The following is a 26,781-nucleotide window of genomic DNA, read 5'->3' as shown; positions in this document are numbered from 1 at the left end:
TGACTGTCCACATGTCAAAGCGTCCTTGGGCAAGACACTGAACCCCAAATTGCTCCCAGCGGGTCTGGCAGCACCTTGCATGGCAGCAGTCGCCCACTGGAGTATGAATGTGTGTGTGAACGGGTGAATGTGAGGCCTCATGTAAAAGTATCAGTGCAGTCCATTTGTCCCTACCTTCATCTGTATTTGAAGCCATGTCACAGAGGACGTCTTTGTTTGCTGGAATTCGTCTTATATTTAATTGCTGTGAAATGTTTTCTCATCATCGTATCCCCCTTTTCTCTCTTTCCTCGTTTCCTGTCTTCCATCGTGGTCGGCAGTGATCCACTTTTGTTCTGACCATGATTAAAGTCTCGGCACTGTTGTGTGAGAGAACAAAGTGTCTTCATGTCCTCTTCATTCAGGAACAGTGCTTGACTTGGTGCTTGTCTGTGTCTGCAGGTATTAAAGCCGGTGGTGAGTCCTGAAGTTCACCATGGACGGGGAATCAGAAGGCTAGTTAACTTCTCCCTGTCAGGTAGGACGCAGATGGTGCTCGACTATATTGATTATATTGTAAAGTGGCACGCATCATGAAAAAGCTTGCCGACTCCCGCTCTATAACCAGTCATCCCAGCTCCTCTGTCCTCTATAACCAGTCATCCCAGCTCCTCTGTCCTCTATAACCAGTCATCCCAGCTCCTCTGTCCTCTATAACCAGTCATCCCAGCTCCTCTGTCCTCTATAACCAGTCATCCCAGCTCCTCTGTCCTCTATAACAGCGGTCCCCAACCTTTTTCCTGCCACGGACCGGTTTTATGCCGTGAAATTTTTTCGCGGACCGGGGGGGCGGGAGTGTAATTAAATTTAAAAAAGAGGAATATAATCTTACCAATAAACTTCATATTATGCACTTGCAATAACTATTAAATAAATAATTAATAGTTACACGGGCGGCTCGGTGGCGCAGTGGTAAGCACTGTTGCCTCACAGCGAGATGGTCGCAGATTCATCTCCGGCTTGTGGCCATTCTGTGAGGAGTTTGCATGTTCTCCCCGTGTCTGCGTGGGTTCTCTCCGGGTTCTCCCCGTGTCTGCGTGGGTTCTCTCCGGGTTCTCCGGCTTCCTCCCACCACCAAAAACATGCAGCCTAGGCTGATTGGTGACACTAAATTGCCCGTAGGTGTGTGTGTGTGTGTGGCTGGTTGTCTGTCTCTGTGTTGCCCTGCGATGAACTGGCGGCTTGTCCAGGGTGTCCCCTGCCTCTCTCCCATTGACTGCTGGGATTGGCTCCAGCTTGGCCCGCGACCCGATAACGGAATAAGCGGTTCGAAAATGAAATGATGTAATAGTTACACAATATCTACTCACCATAAATTGTAGTCCCAATAATTACTTCTGTCCTTCATGGTTTTTTGTTTCATAAATTCCACATTCTTGTCTTTTAATCCGGGTTCTTGTTCTCTATGTCCCGAAGCAGTTTTGAACCCTTCATTGCTCGTTAACGAAGCCAGTCAGCTGTTAATACCCGTGTTTTAAGTCTTAGTCCTGGTTTCTCTTCTTGGAGGTCAACGCCTCTTCTTCCTCCTCTTCTTCCTCCTCTTCTTCCTCCTCAGTAGGACTTTTTTCCTCGGCAAAGAAGCTCTCTAACGACTTTTGTTTCTTTTTATTAATTTTTGCGAGTTCACGGCTGTTTTTTTAGCAACGTATCAAGACGCGATTGTTACGTTGGAGAAAATCCGGTCGTTTTTCAAAATAAAACACCTTTTAGACGCTAATAATCGATACAACGGAAATTGTGTACGTTAGCTGTTCTTTCTTTGCGGCCCGGTAACAAATGCCTCACGGACCGGTACCGGGCCGCGGCCCGGTGGTTGGGGACCCCTGCTCTATAACCAGTCACAAAGGACTTTTTCAAATGTCTTTCAGACATCCAGGCAGTCGGATTGAAGAAGGGGATGTTCTTCAATCCTGACCCCTACCTGAAGCTGTCCATCCAGCCTGGAAAGCACAGCATCTTCCCCTCGCTGTCCCACCACGGCCAGGAGAAACGCTCCAGAGTGGTCTGCAACACGGTCAACCCTCATTGGAGGCCAGAGGTACGCACATGCACACGCACATGCACACGCACATGCACACGCACACACAGTTCGGTGGTGAGCTCGAGGTCCCCCCCTTACATAAACACCGGTCAATAATCAACCGAGATATTGAGGAACACATTCTGACGCTCCATCGGCTGCAATGCTAACGAAATAATTCAAACTGATCCAGAATCCAGGATCTTTCTGGAGCATCACCAAAATTGGTAACTCGTAACATTCCTGGAAATGTCATCCAGAGCCGTCCGTTATCTTGCGAACGGACGGACAGACAGACGGTGATGACATCACCTCCGTCTCGCCTCGGCGGAGGGTGGATGCCGTCGCTGTCCCCTCCCTGCTCTGGATAAATCGAGGCTGAACGTCTCCGCTGGGCTTTCGCTGGTCCTTGAGGGGAGTGGCTTAGACTGGAGCAGGTGTTTGGTTCCCTCCAGGCAGCGAAGTAGGGACCGCCTCTGCCTCTGACAGGACCAACTGCTGGCCCAAAGGTGGCCCTGCATCGGTTCTGGTGCAACCAGTCCATGTAGCATGCAGAGGTCCTTCATACTCCGGACATATCAAGGTGTCTGCTGCCCAGGAAGAAGAGCAACCGCTGGTGTCGCCTTTCATCAGCTTTAAGCTACAGGAACAGAAAGTGAACATGATGAAGTGGACTATCTAGAGCAGTCTCCTGTCTGACTGCGGCATCGCAGCTCAGTCTTTGTCCTCCATGTCCCCTAGGAGGCCGGCTCCTGTCCATGCAGAGGACACTGTCCTCTTCCGGACAGCTCCCACTTGGCAGTGCTTTATATTAGCTTCCTAATGCTAATGGGTCGTGTTTGCTTCGTCCCTGCAGCAGCCCATGATCAAGAACAAATCATGGTTTTATTGCTAAAAATGTGACATTGAAAAGTGCATCAGCCAAAGTACTGCTATAGAATATTTTCTTAAAAGTATTATAGAAGTAGTGATGGTATGAAGTAGCATCGGACTGACACCGAGCATGTACTGGAATAACTTGCATTGCTGCTGCATAAAGTTATCAACAATTTGGTTCCAGTTTTTTAGTTTTTTAATCTTTTTATTGGGTTTGTAGTACATATATATATGTACACATACAGTACATGCAAACCGTCTTTGTAGTGTCTTTAGCCATGCCGTCCGCGTACCTCTGGATGGACCTTGTCTCTGGCGTTGACTCGTGGCACCGCTGGGTAAATCGTCCTGTAGGGAATCCCAAGAAAGACTTCTTCACCTCCGTAAAGTCACGCCGCCTCTTCTCCATCGCTGGTGAGAAATCCTCAAAGACGTGGACACGGGTCCCGGAGACCACGATGTCCCCCCTGTTCCTGGCACCCTGCATGATCAGCTGTTTATACGCGTAGTTGTGAAGGCGCAGGTGAACCGAGGCCGAGCTGGTGTGCGGTTCGATCTGTCCACTATAATCCGGGACTATGTTCGGGACCTGCTTAGCCACGCCTCTTTGGGGTTGCTCCCTTCAGCGTGCTCCTTTAGATTGATCACCTCCGCTGCCTGCGGTTTTTGAGATTTCTGGCGCAAAGCCCTTCTTGTTTCTGGCGTCTTCTTCGCCCAGATGTCTCTCAAAGACATTACCAGCCTTATTTTACACGTTTAGCTACAGCTAGCCGTCTCTACGCGTCTGGGGAGCCCCGTTCTTCTGACGATCATACTCGCCTCGCATCACGTGACCTTCCCCTTGGTTCCCCTTTTTAATCTTCTATATATAGATATAAACACAACCCGTGGGACGTTTTGGTCTCTAAGATCGTCAGGACAAGACTTCATTAGTGTCCACATGTGGACTGACTGGCCTTGAGACAGCGTCGTAATCGCTGCACTGCTCTGCTTGACCTTGTAATAATCAGAATGAGCTCCATTAGTGTGCACGGATCGATCCTGCGGCGCCTCCTGTCCTGAAGTGAAACCCTGGATAGCTTTTATAAGAGAGCGTGTCTCAGGATAGAGCGGCGCTAGACGCGCTGTGATTTCGGCGTCTCGTGTCTTAATGTCCCGGTGCCGTTCCCTCAGCGAGAGAGTCCTCGCTGTTCCTTTTCAGGCGTCCTTCCAGCTGTTTCCGGCTGCTCCACCTCGTACGGTCGATTTAGCATTTCGCTTTTCCTGTTTCCTGTTATTGAGGAACGTCTTCTTAACAATGTCTCCAATAGTGTCACTTCAGTCAGCGTCAGTTAGAAGGAAGTGAGCTAGCCTAACGAGCTAATCCCGCTAGCATGCTGCTTGAGAGCCCAAACTGTCTCCAACTGTCCAATGAGGAAATGTGGAATAAAGCAAGTGCTCTGCTGCTCCTCTTCTTTGTCCTACTTCTGTCCTCTGTCACCCTCTGCTGCTCCTCTTCTTTGTCCTACTTCTGTCCTCTGTCACCCTCTGCTGCTCCTCTTCTTTGTCCTACTTCTGTCCTCTGTCACCCTTTGCTGCTCCTCTTCTTTGTCCTACTTCTGTCCTCTGTCACCCTCTGCTGCTCCTCTTCTTTGTCCTACTTCTGTCCTCTGTCACCCTCTGCTGCTCCTCTTCTTTGTCCTACTTCTGTCCTCTGTCACCCTCTGCTGCTCCTCTTCTTTGTCCTACTTCTGTCCTCTGTCACCCTCTGCTGCTCCTCTTCTTTGTCCTACTTCTGTCCTCTGTCACCCTTTGCTGCTCCTCTTCTTTGTCCTACTTCTGTCCTCTGTCACCCTTTGCTGCTCCTCTTCTTTGTCCTACTTCTGTCCTCTGTCACCCTCTGCTGCTCCTCTTCAGCGAGTCGCAGTCCGTCTCCCTGCGCCTCTTATTGAGTTTGTCCATCATCGACCACTCGCTTTATGAAAGACGCCACCCTCTGGCAGAGAAGAGAAGGTCACCTTTAACAAATACAAACAGGAAATGAACAAAAAGTATTTTAAGGGTTCCCAGAATACGCGAGAGGAGTAAGTTTGGTTTTCACCACAGACTTTAAACAGAAACGTTTCTTTATTGATTGCAGATTTTTTCTTTTTTGATAGTTTACAATTACAAATATACAATTTAATGAACACATTTAAATCAGGGTTAAGATACCTGCAGGAGATCTTACCCAAACGGACCGTAGAGTAGAGTCGAGTCGAGTCGAGTCGAGTAGAGTAGAGTAGAGTAGAGTAGAGTAGAGTAGAGCAGAGTAGAGTAGAGTAGAGTAGAGTAGAGTAGAGTAGAGTAGAGTAGAGTAGAGTAGAGTAGAGTAGAGTAGAGTAGAGTAGAGTAGAGTAGAGGAGAGTAGAGGAGAGGAGAGTAGAGTAGAGTAGAGTAGAGTAGAGTAGAGTAGAGTAGAGTAGAGTAGAGTAGAGTAGAGTAGAGTAGAGTAGAGCAGAGCAGAGTAGAGCAGAGCGGAGTAGAGTGGAGTGGAGCGGAGCGGAGCAGAGCAGAGTAGAGTAGAGTAGAGTAGAGTAGAGCAGAGTAGAGTAGAGTAGAGCAGAGCAGAGTAGAGCAGAGCAGAGTAGAGCAGAGCAGAGCAGAGCAGAGCAGAGTAGAGTAGAGCGGAGCGGAGTAGAGTAGAGTGGAGCGGAGCGGAGCAGAGTAGAGTAGAGTAGAGTAGAGTAGAGCAGAGTAGAGTAGAGTAGAGCAGAGCAGAGTAGAGTAGAGTAGAGTAGAGCAGAGCAGAGTAGAGTAGAGTAGAGCAGAGTAGAGTAGAGTAGAGCAGAGCAGAGTAGAGTAGAGTAGAGTAGAGTAGAGTAGAGTAGAGCAGAGCAGAGCAGAGTAGAGTAGAGCAGAGTAGAGTAGAGTAGAGTAGAGCAGAGTAGAGTAGAGTAGAGCAGAGCAGAGTAGAGTAGAGTAGAGTAGAGCAGAGTAGAGTAGAGTAGAGTAGAGTAGAGTAGAGCAGAGTAGAGTAGAGTCGGGCCGCAAGCAACGCATCAAAGTGCCGTGATGTCATCAGCAAGTGAAGTGACGGCTGGGCTGGATGCCTGATTTGTGTCTAACTGGTTTACGCTGATTATTCTCTTCCAGAGGTTTAACTTTGTGTCTCTGCCCACTGACGTCCTGGAGATCGAGGTGAAGGACAAGTTCACCAAGAGTCGGCCGATCATCAAGCGTTTCCTGGGGAAGCTCTCCGTCCCGGTCCAGAGGCTCCTGGAAAAGCACGCCATTGGGTAAACAGAACACACGTGCTACACGAGTCACCCGGATGAATATTCCTCCGTGGCAGTGATCCCCATCTGTAGAGCTATGGAGCCAGTTTAAAACCCGTCTTTTTATTTAACCTCTTGTTAACCAGGTGAGTTAATCCAGAACTAACGTGTCTGTGACCGTCTGGCTCGGTCCTTGCCTACCCGACTCTTTTCTTCCTCTCCCTCCGTGCACTCGTCTTTATTCCAACCTCCTCTCCTCTGTCCACAGGGATCGGGTGGTGAGTTATTCTTTGGGTCGCAGGTTGCCGACGGACCACGTCTGCGGCCAGCTGCAGTTCCGCTTTGAGCTGAGCTCTTCTATCCACCCAGGTACACGACAGAGACAGCGCTTGATGTCTGCTCACGTTTACTCACATCTGTCTTTTGATGGGGGGGGGGGGGCTCCGCTCCTTTTGCTGTTCCAATGGCTACGCGTCCATTCCATTGCCCACAACAGCATTTCATTCATTCCAACTTATGAGCCATGAACCGGACGTCTGGAGAGAGAGACTGGCTTTTTATCTTCAATACACTATCAATACTGTTTTTTGAAATTAGTGTAACTTTTTTACAGTGGGCAGCATGGTGGCGTAGTGGTTAGCGCTGTTGCTTCAAAGCAAGACGGTACCAGGTTCGAGTCCTATGTGTGCGGAGTTTGGTGAATTAATTTGGGTGAATTGGTTACTCTAAATTGTCCGTAGTGCCTTCGACCCATCTGAGGGAGTCATTAGCATCATTAGCATCATTAGCATCAGTCACCAAACAGCTATCCATTAACAGACAGTTCTGTCTTTACACCCTGAATGTTAACATAGTTGGGTTCATGATCGCTTTGAAGTTTGAAGGTGCTGAAGAGTCAAAGGTGAGTTCTGCCGACTCCCTTCTTAGATGATGAGGACGTGTCCCTGGTCATCGAGGCGGCCTGTCCCGACCGAGCTGCTGACGCACACGATGAGGACACGCAAAGTGTGGGACCTGACATGCCTGACCTTCCGATGGATGCCCCCCCTCACCCTGAGGCTTCCGTGTCTCCGGACCTCACAGCGGAAGCCTCCATTCCTGAGGCGATCCGGCCGGCTGAGGAGGAAGAGGAGGAGGAGGAGGAGGAGGAGGCTGACTCTGCACCAGAGACTGGGCAAGGAACTGTGGAGGAGGGGAGCACAGTGAGGGAGGACCCCCCATCGACAGAACCTCAGGTGGATCAGGAGGAGGGAGCTTTGGCTGAACAGCCGGAGGAGAACAGTGAAACTGGGAAAGAGCAAGGAGAGAGAGAGGAGAGACAGCAGGAGGAAGATGAGGAGCAACAAAGGGCACAGTCTGCACCTCCAGCTGAGGATGAGGGGGCCGCTGAAGAAAAGGAGGCAGGGGAGGAGACGCAGCCGAGACGAGACTCGGACAGTCCTGGAGCAACAACACCAAACAAGGAGGACCGGGGAAAGCTCCCGTCCCCGGTGGCCCGCGAAGGAGCAGCTGAGGGAGCGCCAGAGGGAGAGGGGAGCTGCACCCCCTGCACCTGTCAGTCCTTCTTCTCAAACTACAACTCCCATGCTCCCTCGCGCAGGAAACCCCGCCCCTGTTCTCTCCCGGTGTCGGAGCTGGAGACTGTGATCGCCTCGGCCTGCGGGGATCCAGAGACTCCCCGATCGCACTACATCCGGATTCACCACCTCCTCCACAGCCTCCCCTCAGCTCAGAACAGAGCTCCCAGCCAGGAGGAGGAGAACGGGGACACAGACATCACTGAAGGGACTGAAGGGACGCCCACATGTCCAATACTTAAACCCCCCACAGAGGACGAGGATGAGGAGGACACAACCCAGTCTCCTTCTCAGGTAGGTCCTTCTCGGTCGGACATTCGCGTCCCTCGGTTGACGTGTCCGGCGTTTGTCCCCTGCAGGTCCCGGACTGTCCGGGCCCCTGCTGCCGCCGCTCGCTGCCCCGCAGCCTCTCCATTGAGCGTCTCTCCGAACTGAACCAGCTCCTGGAGGGCGAGGGAGTCGGCTACACGGTGGTCAAGAGGATCTCCCCCTCCTGTCTGGAGAGCGAGGAGGGGGACTCGAGCAACGAAGGAGGAAGACGAGTCGGGGCGAGCACCCACAGGCTACTAGGAGAGAACGAGTGCGAGTTCTGCGACACCTCCTGCTACAGCACCTCCTGCTACAGCACCTCCTGCTACAGCACGTCTTGCTATAGCAACTCCGGCTATGAGGGGAGGAACCGCGTCTGCAGCCACACCCGACTGTCGTCCGTGGACAGCAACCGACTCTCCGGCAGCACCGTGTTCTCCTCCCAGGACGAAGACGACGATGAGGAGAGTCCCTTCGGTTCCATACCCGACTCCTGCCCCACCACAGAGGGGCAGGAGACGAGTGGGGCAGGAGGAGAAAGGAGGACGGCCAGGAGAGGAGAAGACGGGGAGCCTGCTGCAGCGGCGCTGGCAGGTAGGAAGTGCTCGGCTGGAGAGTGACAGGAAGTCGCCTGCAGATAAACGACAAAGAGAAGCGTGAGTTTGGTCTCACAGAATAAGTGTTCACTCCGGATTTATTAATCCAGATACAATACCTGAACTGAAACGATCCCTTTTATTTTGATCGACTTTGAGGAGGAGCAGTGAGGAATAAAATACTGGGTTCAAGTTTGCACCAGCTTGACTTGATAGGCTCCAGTAGAACCCGGTCTAATACTAGATACTACTGACAGACACTCTAATACTAGATACTACTGACAGACACTCTAATACTAGATACTACTGACAGACACTCTAATACTAGATACTACTGACAGACACTCTAATACTAGATACTACTGACAGACACTCTAATACTAGATACTACTGACAGACACTCTAATACTAGATACTACTGACAGACACTAATACTAGATACTACTGACAGACACTAATACTAGATACTACTGACAGACACTCTAATACTAGATACTACTGACAGACACTCTAATACTAGATACTACTGACAGACACTCTAATACTAGATACTACTGACAGACACTCTAATACTAGATACTACTGACAGACACTCTAATACTAGATACTACTGACAGACACTCTAATACTAGATACTACTGACAGACACTCTAATACTAGATACTACTGACAGACACTCTAATACTAGATACTACTGACAGACACTAATACTAGATACTACTGACAGACACTAATACTAGATACTACTGACAGACACTCTAATACTAGATACTACTGACAGACACTCTAATACTAGATACTACTGACAGACACTAATACTAGATACTACTGACAGACACTCTAATACTAGATACTACTGACAGACACTCTAATACTAGATACTACTGACATACACTAATACTAGATACTACTGACAGACACTCTAATAATAGATACTACTGACAGACACTCTAATACTAGATACTACTGACAGACACTCTAATAATAGATACTACTGACAGACACTCTAATACTAGATACTACTGACAGACACTCTAATACTAGATACTACTGACAGACACTCTAATAATAGATACTACTGACAGACACTAATACTAGATACTACTGACAGACACTTTAATACTAGATACTACTGACTGACACTCTAATACTAGATACTACTGACAGACACTAATACTAGATACTACTGACAGACACTTTAATACTAGATACTACTGACAGACACTCTAATACTAGATACTACTGACAGACACTCTAATACTAGATACTACTGACAGACACTTTAATACTAGATACTACTGACAGACACTCTAATACTAGATACTACTGACAGACACTCTAATACTAGATACTACTGACAGACACTTTAATACTAGATACTACTGACAGACACTAATACTAGATACTACTGACAGACACTCTAATACTAGATACTACTGACATACACTAATACTAGATACTACTGACAGACACTCTAATAATAGATACTACTGACAGACACTCTAATACTAGATACTATTGACAGACACTCTAATAATAGATACTACTGACAGACACTTTAATACTAGATACTACTGAAGACACTCTAATACTAGATACTACTGACAGACACTCTAATACTAGATACTACTGACAGACACTAATACTAGATACTACTGACAGACACTTTAATACTAGATACTACTGACAGACACTCTAATACTAGATACTACTGACAGACACTCTAATACTAGATACTACTGACAGACACTTTAATACTAGATACTACTGACAGACACTAATACTAGATACTACTGACATACACTCTAATACTAGATACTACTGACATACACTAATACTAGATAGTACTGACAGACACTCTAATAATAGATACTACTGACAGACACTAATACTAGATACTACTGACAGACACTTTAATACTAGATACTACTGACTGACACTCTAATACTAGATACTACTGACAGACACTAATACTAGATACTACTGACAGACACTTTAATACTAGATACTACTGACAGACACTCTAATACTAGATACTACTGACAGACACTCTAATACTAGATACTACTGACAGACACTTTAATACTAGATACTACTGACAGACACTCTAATACTAGATACTACTGACAGACACTTTAATACTAGATACTACTGACAGACACTAATACTAGATACTACTGACAGACACTCTAATACTAGATACTACTGACATACACTAATACTAGATACTACTGACAGACACTCTAATAATAGATACTACTGACAGACACTCTAATACTAGATACTACTGACAGACACTCTAATAATAGATACTACTGACAGACACTAATACTAGATACTACTGACAGACACTTTAATACTAGATACTACTGACTGACACTCTAATACTAGATACTACTGACAGACACTCTAATACTAGATACTACTGACAGACACTTTAATACTAGATACTACTGACAGACACTAATACTAGATACTACTGACAGACACTCTAATACTAGATACTACTGACATACACTAATACTAGATACTACTGACAGACACTCTAATAATAGATACTACTGACAGACACTCTAATACTAGATACTACTGACAGACACTCTAATAATAGATACTACTGACAGACACTTTAATACTAGATACTACTGACAGACACTCTAATAATAGATACTACTGACAGACACTAATACTAGATACTACTGACAGACACTCTAATAATAGATACTACTGACAGACACTTTAATACTAGATACTACTGACAGACACTCTAATACTAGATACTACTGACAGACACTCTAATAATAGATACTACTGACAGACACTCTAATACTAGATACTACTGACAGACACTCTAATACTAGATACTACTGACAGACACTCTAATACTAGATACTACTGACAGACACTCTAATAATAGATACTACTGACAGACACTCTAATACTAGATACTACTGACAGACACTCTAATACTAGATACTACTGACAGACACTCTAATACTAGATACTACTGACAGACACTCTAATACTAGATACTACTGACAGACACTCTAATACTAGATACTACTGACAGACACTCTAATACTAGATACTACTGACAGACACTCTAATAATAGATACTACTGACAAACACTCTAATACTAGATACTACTGACAGACACTCTAATAATAGATACTACTGACAGACACTCTAATAATAGATACTACTGACAGACACTCTAATAATAGATACTACTGACAGACACTCTAATATAGATACTACTGACAGACACTCTAATACTAGATACTACTGACAGACACTCTAATACTAGATACTACTGACAGACACTCTAATACTAGATACTACTGACAGACACTCTAATCCTAGATACTACTGACAGACACTCTAATCCTAGATACTACTGACAGACACTAATACTAGATACTACTGACAGACACTCTAATAATAGATACTACTGACAGACACTCTAATACTAGATACTACTGACAGACACTCTAATACTAGATACTACTGACAGACACTTTAATACTAGATACTACTGACAGACACTCTAATAATAGATACTACTGACAGACACTCTAATACTAGATACTAATGACAGACACTCTAATACTAGATACTACTGACAGACACTCTAATACTAGATACTACTGACAGACACTCTAATAATAGATACTACTGACAGACACTAATACTAGATACTACTGACAGACACTCTAATACTAGATACTACTGACAGACACTCTAATACTAGATACTACTGACAGACACTCTAATAATAGATACTACTGACAGACACTCTAATAATAGATACTACTGACAGACACTCTAATAATAGATACTACTGACAGACACTCTAATACTAGATACTAATGACAGACACTCTAATACTAGATACTACTGACAGACACTCTAATCCTAGATACTACTGACAGACACTAATACTAGATACTACTGACAGACACTCTAATAATAGATACTACTGACAGACACTCTAATACTAGATACTACTGACAGACACTCTAATACTAGATACTACTGACAGACACTCTAATAATAGATACTACTGACAGACACTAATACTAGATACTACTGACAGACACTCTAATAATAGATACTACTGACAGACACTCTAATACTAGATACTACTGACAGACACTCTAATCCTAGATACTACTGACAGACACTAATACTAGATACTACTGACAGACACTCTAATAATAGATACTACTGACAGACACTCTAATACTAGATACTACTGACAGACACTCTAATACTAGATACTACTGACAGACACTCTAATAATAGATACTACTGACAGACACTAATACTAGATACTACTGACAGACACTCTAATAATAGATACTACTGACAGACACTCTAATACTAGATACTACTGACAGACACTCTAATACTAGATTCTATTTCAGTTCAATTCAGTTTTATTTCTGTAGCTCCAGATCATAACAGGAAGTCGTCTCAAGGCTTTACAGGATTAGCAGGGACAGACAGAACCCAACTTGACCCACAAGAGCAAGAACTTTGGAGACGGAGGCAAGGAAAAACTTCCCTTTAACAGGCAGAAACCTTGGACAGAACCTAGGCTCATGGTGGACGGCCATCTGTCTGACCGGCTGGGTTGAGAGAGAGAGAGAGAGAGAGAGAGAGAATGCGGAGACGAGTCAAAAACAAGGAGATGGATAGAGAAGAGATTATATTTAGATCAGATCTTTAAGCGTGTACACACACACACATTATTATTGGGTTTTATGTATTTGTGTGCATTTTTACTGATTTACATATTTACAGAGTATTTATTTATCTTCATATACTTTGTAGGAGATTGGATTTTTTTTCTGTGTATTAGTACACACACAGATTCTGTCGATTCATTTTGGGATTATTTTACTCAAACATCACATTTGCAGATCGTTTTTGAATCGAAACGGCCCAATAATATCAGGGCTTGAGTGTTACCCAGGCAACGATGGCGTTCTGAGTTCACGGAGCGTTCCGTCTCGTGATTTGTCAGAAGGGTCCGTTCCTCTGACGTGACGGGAACACGATGATCCGATGCAGGGAACGGGTGCGGGGGTTCTGCTGGGATCGGTTCTCGGCTCTTTAGATATTGCTGCAGCGTCATCGTGGACGTGTTGCTGGGGCTGCTCTACTTCCTGTCATCATCAAGCCACACCCACGGAGCGACCTGATTGGACCTGATGTGTCAGGAGGCTCAGACGTGAAATCGAAGCAGTAGATCAGAGAGCCGAGCTGATTGTGTGAGTTCGTGTTCGTGTCTCGCAAATATCTAAATGTGAGTTATCGTGACCTGTGTTCTGCAGATAGAGTCGCTTGTGCCAAGGAAAACTTTATATTTCACGTACTGTTGTGTTTTAATGGGAAATGGAACAATTCCGACCGCGACTTCAAGTCGAGCTTCTATAAAATTGGCTGTGATCAGGATTCAGTCGGTGGGGATGTTGTGTTTCAGGAAGAGTTTAGAGGAAGAAGGCGCGTGTCAGGGGGGCGGTTCCTACCTCGTGGACTCCGCGTCCACACAGGTGACCCAGAGTTTCCCCACCTGCTGGTAATTTATGTCTCTCTGTAGGCTCACACCTCCCCCCTCCCGTCGGCCATCTTCCAGTCCTGCGACCCAGCCATGACCTAAACCATTTTCCTGCTGCCACAGACCCGGCCTTACCTCCAAGTAAGAACCAGCACCTTACTCTGGAGTCGCATCGCTGCACCTTGGTTTGGGTCGCTTGTGTCTTTGCTTGCCGCCTCCCTCTCGTCGCATCAGCGCATCATCTCCTCCTCCCTCCATGCACACGGCTTTAGGTTTAGATCGGCGCGTCGTGCTTCTGGCTGCTTTTTGGGGGGGGTTGGACTGTATTCGGTTCTGAATTGTTGAATGGCTCGCCGGTCTTTGCTGGGCCGATGGTTCTGATGTCTGTTACATCTTCATCAATCAGAGTTCCGAGGCTATTAAGTGTTGAAATGGGATCGGAGCATCGATGGGACGGTCACCGAGAAACAATTCCAGAATAAAAAGTCTAAATATGGCCCAAAGTAGTTAAAAGTATCAGTAGTGAACTACCGGTACTTCCCAACACTGTAATATGAGAGTGCCTTTATTTATGACAGAAATGAACCCAATCCTTGAAGTTTGTGCGTGTTTGGAATAAAACGTGTGATATTTTCTTTACAGCTAAAAGGAAGCCGATTCTTTAAAATGGATGCGCAGATAAAACGAGACCGGTCCAGTTTGAGGCAGAGCTTCAACGCGATGTCGAAGTATGTTCTGCAGCAGACTGTGAAGCGTGAGCGACTCTCACCCGTCCCTCTGCCGTCACAGACTGGGAGGCCCGCATCGACAGCCACGGCAGAGTCTTCTACGTGGACCACGTTACCCGGACCACAACCTGGCAGAGGCCGGGCCACGGTGGGAAGCGTCACCACGGAATCCCCCGCTCGGGGTCCAACCAGCAGATGGAGCAGCTCAACAGGAGGTCGGACTGGAACTCCACACAGCGGGGATGATTAGGGGCGCAGGACCCGGGAGGGGGCAACGACCCATTTATTACACGACAATGAACGTTAAAATAAAGGAGCTCAGACGTGTGCATTAACCCTTCACAACCCAACAGCGCTGGGCTGGTCGCAGAACTGAAAATCAGACTTTGTGTCTCTTCCTTCCTTCTGTGAGAGGATCACGTTTTTCTGCAGGTACCAGAACATCCAGAGAACCATGGCGACCGAGGAGGATGGTGGAGGTCAGAGGTTGGAGCGGAGCAGCAGCACAGAGACTGATTCGGATTGTCCTCAGACAGGTGCGGTGCTCAGGTGTCCCCCTCACATGTCCTCAGACAGGTGCGGTGCTCAGGTGTCCTCCTCACATGTCCTCAGACAGGTGCGGTGCTCAGGTGTCCTCCTCACATGTCCTCAGACAGGCCCTTGATCTGAGGACTTATGTTTCATCTTTCATCGTTCGTAACATGATGTGTAACATGACGTCTCACTCAAAGCCTCCCCCAGAGACCTGCGCTTTATCTGTCTGCAGGCCCCGCCTCCCCTGCCAATCACCAGAAGATCAACAATCTCCTCCAATCACCTGCAGTCAAGTTCACCACACACCCAGAATTCTTCACTGTGTTGCACAGTAACTATGTGAGCACTGCACACGCACACACACGCACTCACACGCACACGCACACACACGCACACGCACTCACACGCACACACACGCACTCACACGCACACGCACACACATGCACACGCACTCACACACATGCACACACACACACACACACGCACGCACACATGCACACACACACACACACACACACGCATACATACACACAGATAACATTGATTCTCTGTTTTAGGACTTTAGTTACCTTTTCATCAGATAAACTTTACAGTTGTCATGACTTTCAAGTATTACCGTATTTTCCGAGCATCTTGTTTACCTTTACAAGCTGCAGTATTAATGTTTCTGCCACAGTGTGGGACTTTTTGATTTAGCTACAAGTTCAGCAACAAGGTAGCTAGCTTTGAGGGCTCTCTCCTGGTTTTTCTAAAAACAGTTTCCTGTTTCTCATTGTTTGTACGTAAGCGTACGAAATAGTCCATCGGCTTGTTCTGAACGGAAGGGTGTTCCGTTTGGAGATGGAGACTTTATTGCAGCACAGACGCCCGTCAATGGTTAATTAGGTGATATTAGATCATTTCCCGCGGCACACTGGCGTAAGCTACGTGTAGCATACACAAAAAGCTGACGAGGTTACGCGTAGCTAAATACCGGTAACTGTTCATGTGTTTCGTTTTTGCTTGTGGTGTAAAATAAATTTCCCAAATAAATGCGATTTATAGTCTGAAAAATACGGTACTCCTTCAGTGCAATTTAAGTGAAAAAATTTAAATAAGATTTATTCGAAGACAAACAAATTCATATATCTCCCAGTGCAATAAAATAAATGTACTGGTAACACAATAATTGTTCCTGAAAGAAGAATCCATATATTAGCTTTAAGAAGGACACACTTCACAAAACATCACATTAAACTCAACTCCAGTTTTACTCGAAAAAACTCAGTTAAAAAACTTAACTCATTCAATGCCATTAATGTCTAAATAAGCTGTAGGGTTTTACCAAACCCTCTTCCGGTTCTTGTTCTCCTTCGTGGGTGCGTATTCAATGAGGAGAATGTGGGTTTAGATTAAGACATTTATATAATTAACAGATCAGTACAATTAGTTCAGATATCAGCGCTGAGGTTCGATCCTGCTCCGTGTGTGAGTCTCAGGTCCGAACAAAGGGCCGCTCTCCGCGCCCGTGTCTTTCTATGTCCATGAGTCCGGCCTCCTCAAGGTGGGGGTCCCGCCCCAGCCAATCTAAGCCCATGTTTATCTGTGTTGTGTGTGATGTCACTGTTGTGATGCGTTCAATTGAAATCAGTCATTACAATAACAAACTGAATGTAGTGCGTTCCTAGTGGTGTCGGCATGTAATTACGTTGTGGAACCCCATCTAATATGGAAATTCCCTACACGGCCAATAACTCTGTAACGGAAAATGGTAGGAGCACACTTTACTTTCCTGACGAAAGAAGAGATTTCAATCTTTCATTTGCTCAGTTCAGTCTTTGCATCGTCAGAGTAAGGAATATTCTGTGGGGCTTGGAAAACCGGGCAAAATGAGCATAAACTGGGGCACTCAGCATAGAGCGTTGAAAATGGTTTGTTCATATTAATTTAGTCATTTCTTTTCAGTTGCATAAGTTAGAGTTCTTCAATATCACACATCTTCAATTAAGAATGAAACCAAATGGGAAGTTTTTACCTTGTTTTCATCTCCAAAACATTTGGTGATAAGTTAGAATTCATTCAAAATATAGGCTCATATATAGGTAAATAAAATAGTATATAGTATACATAGCGTAAATGCAACAATACTTCCTGAACATAAACTTCTGGCCGTTCTCCATGCAGGCAGCCTATCGAATGTTCACCAGCAGCGGCTGCGTGAAGCACATGATCCTGAAGGTGCGTCGAGATGCCAGGAACTTTGAGCGCTACCAGCACAACCGAGACCTGGTGGTTTTCCTCAACAAGTTTGCAGACGTACAGCTGGAGCTGCCTCGAGGCTGGGAGATGAAGACCGACCCCCAGGGAAAGGTAGAAGGTGTAGAAAGAGATGCATTCTTTTATTTTCTTTCCTTTTAACTTGTCTGCATTCGTGCAGTTGTCAGATTCCAGTATAACAATCATTCATTCATCCTTTCATTCATCCTTTCATTCATCCTTTCGTCCACTAGTACCGGTAGTTGTCGACTTACAACCACAATTGGTTCCGAGCATTTGTCGTAAGCAGATTTGGTCTTAAGACTGTCCATGTTAAATTACTGGAAGTATATTATACTGCGTCATGGTACTACTGTAAATGAGTAAATATATTATGCTGCGTCATGGTACTGTAAATGAGTAAGTATATTATACTGCGTCATGGTACTGTAAATGAGTTAGTATATTATACTGCGTCATGGTACTGTAAATGAGTAAATATATTATACTGCATCATGGTACTGTAAATGAGTAATTATATTATGCTGCGTTATGGTACTGTAAATGAGTAAGTATATTATACTGCGTCATGGTACTGTAAATGAGTAAATATATTATACTGCGTTATGGTACTGAAAATGAGCAAATATATTATGCTGCATCATGGTACTGTAAATGAGTGAATACAGTAGTCCCTCATTTTCCGCGGGGGTGACGTTCCAAAAACAACCCGCAATAAGTGAAATCCTCAATGTAGTAAAAAAAAAATTCAATTATTACACATGTACATAAATGTTTTAAGGCTGTAAAACCCCTCACCACACACTTTATACACGTTTAACAGTCAGGCATTATTCTACATAGATTGTTTCAGTATTATAGAATGAAACCAAAGATCAAAACCTTTTCAGAACTAAACATTTGTTTGAGGAATATAAATATATAGTACGTACAGTAAACGTTTTCCTGTTAATAATGTTAAGGCGTGCAGGTCGAGGAAAGAGCCGCTTGGAGTGCAGAAGAACAAATATCCTACTCGTGCTGTCTTTAGCCTCTCATGCTGCTTTATTGGATAGCTTAGCACAGCGGAACGGCAGCGGCTACATGTATCAACAGGAAGAAACAAAACCCAAAAGGGACGTGACGTTTATGCTCCTACAAAATAAAAGCCTCTTTTTACACAGAGAATAAGAGCTCTATTAAACAAACGCTTAACAAATAAACATGATAGCTTTTAGGAATAACAAATTTAATTTTAATGATCAACCTACGAGGTTGAACACATGAGAAGTTATTAATAGCAACTCGCGTGTATTTCACAGTTCCTCCGACCGCGCCCCTTCGTCTTGCGCCGTTTCAAGGCGCGTTCAAGTGCAAAAAAAGAAATCTGAAATTGCACTAAAAAACTCCGCGAAGCAGCGAAGTCGTAGAAAATGAACCGCATTATATCGAGGGACTACTGTATATTATGCTGCAGAATACTTAACAGTGTATACGGTACAATTTCAGTTCCTGTTTTTGCTTCTCTCAGTCCTTCTTCGTGGACCACAACAGTCGAGCCACGACCTTCATTGACCCCCGCATCCCCCTGCAGAACGGCGTGCTGCCAGGCCCGCTGGCCCACAGGCAGCACCTGCAGAGGCTACGCAGCTACAGCGCTGGGGAGGTGCTCGCCGCTCTAATACTGAAAGATCATTCCTGGCTGTATGCACGGTGGCATGACCCTAAAACACATACTGGTTTCATCAAGGTCCACGCCTCCTTTAAACCAGTGGCAGTGGTTCTCAAATAGTGGGGCGATGTCAGGGGGGGGCGCCTGTGACCGCGGAGAACATGCTTTTTTCCCCGTACTAGATTAAAGTGTAATTGCACATCCACTCCAGTAGTTGGCAGTGGCGCCCTGAGTGTCAGAGTTCGCGCAGGGAGGACCATAGCGTGCACCATAGCGTGCACCATAGCGTGCACCATAGCGTGCACCATAGCGTGCACGCTATGGTGCACGCTATGGTGCACGCCGCACGCACAGCACAGAGCAGGCGATATGAAGAGCAGTTGTAAACAAACCCTCAACAGACAGCACGGAGAAATATTTAACAGAGAGACGGAGATGATAGAACAAAGGAGGGTCAGTCGAAAGACAAGACGAGGAAATATGACGTAGCGTCCGTAGCGTCCGTAGCGTCCGTAGCGTACGTAGCGTCCGTAGCGTACGTAGCGTCCGTAGCGTCCGTAGCGTCCGTAGCGTACGTAGCGTCCGTAGCGTCCGTAGCGTCCGTAGCGTCCGTAGCGTCCGTAGCGTACGTAGCGTACGTAGCGTACGTAGCGTACGTAGCGTACGTAGCGTCCGTAGCGCGTAGCTTCACCGTCACTCCGGTGGGAGACGAGGGAAGACCTGCCTTCCTTATTTTGCTAAAAGCACAATTCTTTTTTCATTTTGGTTTTATAGGTTAAAGTGTTTTATATTTTGTGCTCCCTAGTTAATGTTGCTGATCAATTTTAATTTATTATTATTTATTGATGTTATTTAATTTAATTTATTATTTAATTGTATAAATTGTAGTTTAAGGATTAAAATGTCAGGCAAATTGATGCACTTCAAATATTTTCTGTTGCAGACTAAAACAAATGGTAATAAAGTTATTCTTTGTTGTAAGTTGATCTATAGATCTATATAGATTCTATAGAAAAAGAAAGACCGAACACAATTCGCATGTGACGTGGAGACATTGTGCATGTCTGCATGAGTCACCTCGTGACTGTGTGAAGCTGTCTGTCCTGCTGCCGTCTGTCCACAGGCTTCCGAAGTGTCCAGGAGTCGGGGGGCTTCTCTGATGGCCAGGCCTGGGAACAGTCTGGTGGCCGCGATACGTGGCCAGCGTCACGCCGACTCAGCGCCGCCGACCACGCCCTGTAGGAACCGGATCAGAAGCTACATCAACCCGAGAGGAAGCCTCTCAGGAACTCTCTCACGCTCCGGTCCGTGTTCTCGTCTTCTCTCCAGGCTATAACGACAAGATCGTGGCATTCCTGCGACAGCCAAACATATTTGACATGTTGCAGGAGCGACAGCCCAGCCTGAGCAGAAACCACGCCCTCAGGTAGGCTCCTGCCGTCCGTCCAGGTGTACTCAGCCGTCCAGGTGTACTCAGCAGTCCAGGTGTACTCAGCCGTCCAGGCGTACTCAGCAGTCCAGGTGTACTCAGCCTCCAGGTGTACTCAGCCATCCAGGTGTACTCAGCCATCCAGGTGTACTCAGCAGTCCAGGTGTACTCAGCCTCCAGGTGTACTCAGTCGTCCAGGTGTACTCAGCCATCCAGGTGTACTCAGCCGTCCAGGTGTACTCAGCAGTCCAGGTGTACTCAGCCTCTAGGTGTACTCAGCCATCCAGGTGTACTCAGCAGTCCAGGTGTACTCAGCCTCCAGGTGTACTCAGCCATCCAGGTGTACTCAGCCATCCAGGTGTACTCAGCCATCCAGGCGTACTCAGCCTCCAGGTGTACTCAGTCGTCCAGGTGTACTCAGCCATCCAGGCGTACTCAGCCTCCAGGTGTACTCAGTCGTCCAGGCGTACTCAGCCTCCAGGTGTACTCAGTCGTCCAGGTGTACTCAGCCATCCAGGTGTACTCAGCCGTCCAGGTGTACTCAGCAGTCCAGGTGTACTCAGCCTCCAGGTGTACTCAGCCATCCAGGTGTACTCAGCAGTCCAGGTGTACTCTGCCTCCAGGTGTACTCAGTCGTCCAGGTGTACTCAGCCGTCCAGGTGTACTCAGCCTCCAGGTGTACTCAGCCGTCCAGGTGTACTCAGCCATCCAGGTGTACTCAGCCGTCCAGGTGTACTCAGCAGTCCAGGTGTACTCAGCCTCTAGGTGTACTCAGCCATCCAGGTGTACTCAGCAGTCCAGGTGTACTCAGCCTCCAGGTGTACTCAGCCATCCAGGTGTACTCAGCCATCCAGGTGTACTCAGCCATCCGGGTGTACTCAGCTGTCCAAGTGTACTCAGCCATCCGGGTGTACTCAGCTGTCCAAGTGTACTCAGCCGTCCAGGTGTACTCAGCCGTCCAGGTGTACTCAGCCTCCAGGTGTACTCAGCCATCCAGGAGTACGTAGCCATCCAGGTGTACTCAGCAGTCCAGGTGTACTCAGCCGTCCAGGTGTACTCAGCCTCCAGGTGTACTCAGCAGTCCAGGTGTACTCAGCCATCCAGGTGTACTCAGCAGTCCAGGTGTACTCAGCCATCCAGGTGTACTATTTAAAGGATGCTGGCACCATCAGCTGTTGGCAGATTTCATTTCATCAAACCATCGCAGACTTTCTGTAAGGCATTGACTACTCGATCAATATTGTAGGTCATTGATTAGCCGCCTGCTTTTGAAATAACGGGCCTTTCTTCACTGTCTTGGACGGTCCTGGAACGACGTGCAAGTTTGTCACGAAGATGTTTGTGTGAACAGCGTACTGCCTGCATGGAAATATTACAGTACTACAGTGCAGTACAGTATAATACGGTGTACTATGATACAGTATAATACGGTTCAATATGATACAGTATAATGCGGTGTACTATGATACAGTATAATACGGTGTACTATCATACAGTATAATACGGTGTACTATCATACAGTATAATACGGTGTACTATCATACAGTATAATACGGTTCACTATGAGACAATACAGTATAATACGGTGTACTATGATACAGTATAATGCGGTGTACTATGATACAGTATAATGCGGTGTACTATGATACAGTATAATACGGTTCACTATGAGACAATATAGTATAATACGGTGTACTATGATACAGTATAATGCAGTGCACTACGATACAGTATAATACAGTGTTCTGTACTATGATACAGTATAATATGGTGTACTATGATACAGTACAGTATAATACGGTGTACTATGATACAGTACAGTATAATACGGTTCACTATGAGACAATACAGTATAATACGGTGTACTATGATACAGTATAATACAGTGTACTATGATACAGTATAATGCAGTGCACTATGATACAGTATAATACAGTGTTCTGTACTATGATACAGTATAATATGGTGTACTATGATACAGTACAGTATAATACGGTGTACTATGATACAGTACAGTATAATACGGTTCACTATGAGACAATACAGTATAATACGGTGTACTATGATACAGTATAATGCAGTGTACTATGATACAGTATAATGCAGTGCACTATGATACAGTATAATGCGGTGTACTATGATACAGTATAATGCAGTGTTTTGTACTATGATACAGTATAATATGGTGTACTATGATACAGTACAGTATACTACGGTGTACTATGATACAGTACAGTATAATATGGTGTACTATCATACAGTATAATGCAGTGCACTATGATACAGTATAATGCGGTGTACTATGATACAGTATAATGCAGTGTTCTGTACTATGATACAGTATAATATGGTGTACTATGATACAGTACAGTATAATACGGTTCACTATGACACTATGGTACAGTATATTACCGTGTAGTACTTTATGGTACAGTATATTACCGTGTAGTAATTTATGGTACAGTATATTACAGTGCAGTACTTTATGGTACAGTATATTACAGTGCAGTACTTTATGGTACAGTATATTACAGTGCAGTACTTTATGGTACAGTATATTACCGTGTAGTACTTTATGGTACAGTATATTACAGTGCAGTACTTTATGGTACAGTATATTACCGTGTAGTACTTTATGGTACAGTATATTACCGTGTAGTACTTTATGGTACAGTATATTACCGTGTAGTACTTTATGGTACAGTATATTACAGTGCAGTACTTTATGGTACAGTATATTACAGTGCAGTACTTTATGGTACAGTATATTACAGTGCAGTACTTTATGGTACAGTATATTACCGTGTAGTACTTTATGGTACAGTATATTACAGTGCAGTACTTTATGGTACAGTATATTACAGTGCAGTACTTTATGGTACAGTATATTACCGTGTAGTACTTTATGGTACAGTATATTACCGTGTAGTACTTTATGGTACAGTATATTACAGTGCAGTACTTTATGGTACAGTATATTACCGTGTAGTACTTTATGGTACAGTATATTACCGTGTAGTACTTTATGGTACAGTATATTACAGTGCAGTACTTTATGGTACAGTATATTACAGTGCAGTACTTTATGGTACAGTATATTACAGTGCAGTACTTTATGGTACAGTATATTACCGTGTAGTACTTTATGGTACAGTATATTACAGTGCAGTACTTTATGGTACAGTATATTACCGTGTAGTACTTTATGGTACAGTATATTACCGTGTAGTACTTTATGGTACAGTATATTACCGTGTAGTACTTTATGGTACAGTATATTACCGTGCAGTACTTTATGGTACAGTATATTACCGTGTAGTACTTTATGGTACAGTATATTACAGTGCAGTACTTTATGGTACAGTATATTACCGTGTAGTACTTTATGGTACAGTATATTACAGTGCAGTACTTTATGGTACAGTATATTACCGTGCAGTACTTTATGGTACAGTATATTACCGTGCAGTACTTTATGGTACAGTATATTACCGTGTAGTACCTTATGGTACAGTATATTACCGTGCAGTACTTTATGGTACAGTATATTACCGTGTAGTACTTTATGGTACAGTATATGATACATGATACGGGGCTGCATTGTTTCCAGCCCCGATGAACTCAGATGAGGGTCGTGTTCATTTCTGTTTCACCTTGTTCGCCTTCCTCGTTCTCTCCTCCACCCAGCCTCCATCTCTTTCTTTACTTCTTCTACTACTCCTAGTTTGTCGTCTTTTTCTTCCTTTTTCTTAATCACAGATCTCAGAATGCATCTCAGTGACTGTTGGAGTGTTGTTGTGTACTGTATATTATTAAAGTACTCTGATTCTGATTGTCGTGTTTGCTGTTCAGGGAGAAAATCCACTCCATTCGAACCGAAGGTTCTCCGGGCGTGGAGAAGCTGTCCTGTGACGCAGACCTGGTCATCCTGCTGAGGTACGGAACGCAGTGAGCCCAGCGTCCCCAGCGTCCCCAGCGTCCCCAGCGTCCCCGTCCTGGATCCGTCCTCCACCTCCAATAAAACAGCGTCTCCTTCGCTTTGCTGTTGCAGTTTATACGAAGAGGAGATCATGTCTTACATTCCGCCTCACCCGATCCACCCCGGCTTCGGATTCTCTCCACGCTGCTCCCCCGCCTCCTCCCCACAGAACTCTCCCGGTAGGTCACATCTGCTCACAAATATCTGGAGTTTCTCTGGCATCAATCTGGTGGTGCAGAGGTTAGCACTGGACTACTTCAACTGTCTGGACTCTTTTGAGCCGTGAGCGTTTTTTTTTTTTTGCCTGGTGGTGAGTGCTGGCAACCTCCATCAGCTTTGCAGCAGCTAGCCTCACCAACCCTGTACTTAGTTACATATTCATAGTACACAATATTCTGAGAGACTTGGAAATAGGGAAACATTTTTGACCTTTGACCTCTCCCTTTGCCTGCGTCTCATCTCCCTGTTCTCTGTTTACTCTCTTCTGTCCTCTCAATGCCCCACTTCTTCTTAGCTAACCTCTCTTCCTGTCTACACTTCTGCACTTCCTGGTTCCACCACCAGGTCTCCTTATCTCCTTTCCTTCCAGAAGACACACCCAGTCCTCTCCTACCTGTCTCCCTGATCACCTGAGCTGTTGTATTCCAGTCTTCTGGAAGTCTCTCTTGTCCACCCAGAGTCTGTCTCACCTCTTCCCTGAAAGACACACAACACTCTTCATTCTTCAGGCTCCACCACTTTGTCCTCTGCTCTGCCTTCATCCTCTTCCTCTTCTTCACCACTAGAGTCATCTTCCTCACCACCAGCCTATGCTGGCTGGCTACACTCTCTCCTACCACGACCTTAAGGTCACCGACCTCCTCTAAACTGCTCCGTCTACACTAGATGTCCAGCTGGTGCTCCTCCCTCCACTCTTGTAGGTCACTCTATGTTCTAGTCTCTTCTGGAAATACCTGTTAACTCCTGCCATGTCCCTCCTTTTGGTAAAGTCCACCAGCATCTGTCCTTCTCGGTTCCTGTCCTGAACACCAAACTCCAGTCCTGTGTGAAACCGATCATATTTTATTTGCTATAATCGGTTTTGTGCTTCTGTCTTGCCCAGGTCACTCTTGAAAAAGAGGTTTTAAATCTCAATGAGTTTTTTTTTTACCTGGTTAAAAAAATTAATTGATATTGATATTCATTGTTTCCTCACAAGAGGGTGTTTGAAATAATAATTTATTCTACTTGTCTCACTATTTGTAGTATCTCAGTATCTCCGAATAACTTATAACACATACTGCATCCAGAAAGTCACTGATCACCTTCGTCTTCCTCCTGCGCACTAAAACCATCAAATCCTCTAATTCGGTGTCCGAATTAAACGGCCTCAGGATCACGTCACTCACTGCAGTCGCCTCGTTTCCTGTGTCACTTGAGTGCACGCCGTGCACGCCGTGCACGCCGTCTTCAGCACGGAACCCGTTTTGGCGCGGCTCCACGCATTTAGGATCCACTGGCAGACTTGAGGTAAAGATGCGCTCCGCATGCGGCCCGCTTTGGTAAAGGATTTCTCACCGTGCGTCGTCCAGGCCCCTCCCACTCTTCGCGACGTGCCACCGGTTCACGCTGTGAACACTTAGCGGTTCCCCCAGGAGTCACGGCTGGAGTCGGGTTTGTGCTCTTGATGGCAGCTTCCACTGAATCTGCCCACGAGCCCCCCCTGGTGGCTGCGACGCCTCCATTAGGCCCTCCGTCACCAACCTTTCACCATTTCCTTTGGCATTGCCAGCCTTAAACATCACCATCGGTCCAGAAGCTGTGCAGGTGAAATGTCTTCTTTCATGGCCGCTGGTTTTTCAGTGTGACGGAGGAGTCACCTGTTTTATTTACAGTCCGGGTGAGAGGCAGGTCAAAGGTCAGAGGTACTTCATCCATATTTATGATGTCATCTGGCCCGATGGAGTTCTCCGCTATCTTTGTTTGAGTGAATGAAGGAAGTTTCTCC

The 26,781-nt window shown here is 45.5% G+C and overlaps 1 protein-coding gene across 1 annotated transcript in view; it reads left to right on the top strand.

Annotated features, from left to right (window-relative positions):
• The window catches only part of LOC137903610 (E3 ubiquitin-protein ligase HECW1), a 51,521-nt gene that overhangs the window by 13,094 nt on the left and 11,646 nt on the right, over window positions 1-26,781 (top strand). The window contains exons 5-20 of the mRNA XM_068747738.1: window positions 442-517; window positions 1,908-2,077; window positions 6,050-6,192; window positions 6,440-6,540; window positions 7,099-8,042; window positions 8,108-8,661; window positions 14,255-14,358; window positions 15,007-15,160; window positions 15,378-15,481; window positions 15,712-15,818; window positions 17,643-17,828; window positions 19,246-19,380; window positions 20,510-20,624; window positions 20,716-20,812; window positions 24,668-24,751; window positions 24,867-24,973. Coding sequence (XP_068603839.1) covers window positions 442-517; window positions 1,908-2,077; window positions 6,050-6,192; window positions 6,440-6,540; window positions 7,099-8,042; window positions 8,108-8,661; window positions 14,255-14,358; window positions 15,007-15,160; window positions 15,378-15,481; window positions 15,712-15,818; window positions 17,643-17,828; window positions 19,246-19,380; window positions 20,510-20,624; window positions 20,716-20,812; window positions 24,668-24,751; window positions 24,867-24,973 — 3,181 coding nt within the window. The remainder of the gene's footprint in view (window positions 1-441; window positions 518-1,907; window positions 2,078-6,049; window positions 6,193-6,439; window positions 6,541-7,098; window positions 8,043-8,107; window positions 8,662-14,254; window positions 14,359-15,006; window positions 15,161-15,377; window positions 15,482-15,711; window positions 15,819-17,642; window positions 17,829-19,245; window positions 19,381-20,509; window positions 20,625-20,715; window positions 20,813-24,667; window positions 24,752-24,866; window positions 24,974-26,781) is intronic.

The sequence above is a fragment of the Brachionichthys hirsutus genome, chromosome 14 (genome assembly GCF_040956055.1).
Source record: "Brachionichthys hirsutus isolate HB-005 chromosome 14, CSIRO-AGI_Bhir_v1, whole genome shotgun sequence".
NCBI classification, from domain to species: Eukaryota; Metazoa; Chordata; class Actinopteri; order Lophiiformes; family Brachionichthyidae; genus Brachionichthys; species Brachionichthys hirsutus.
This window is presented reverse-complemented; position numbering and strand designations above follow the sequence as displayed.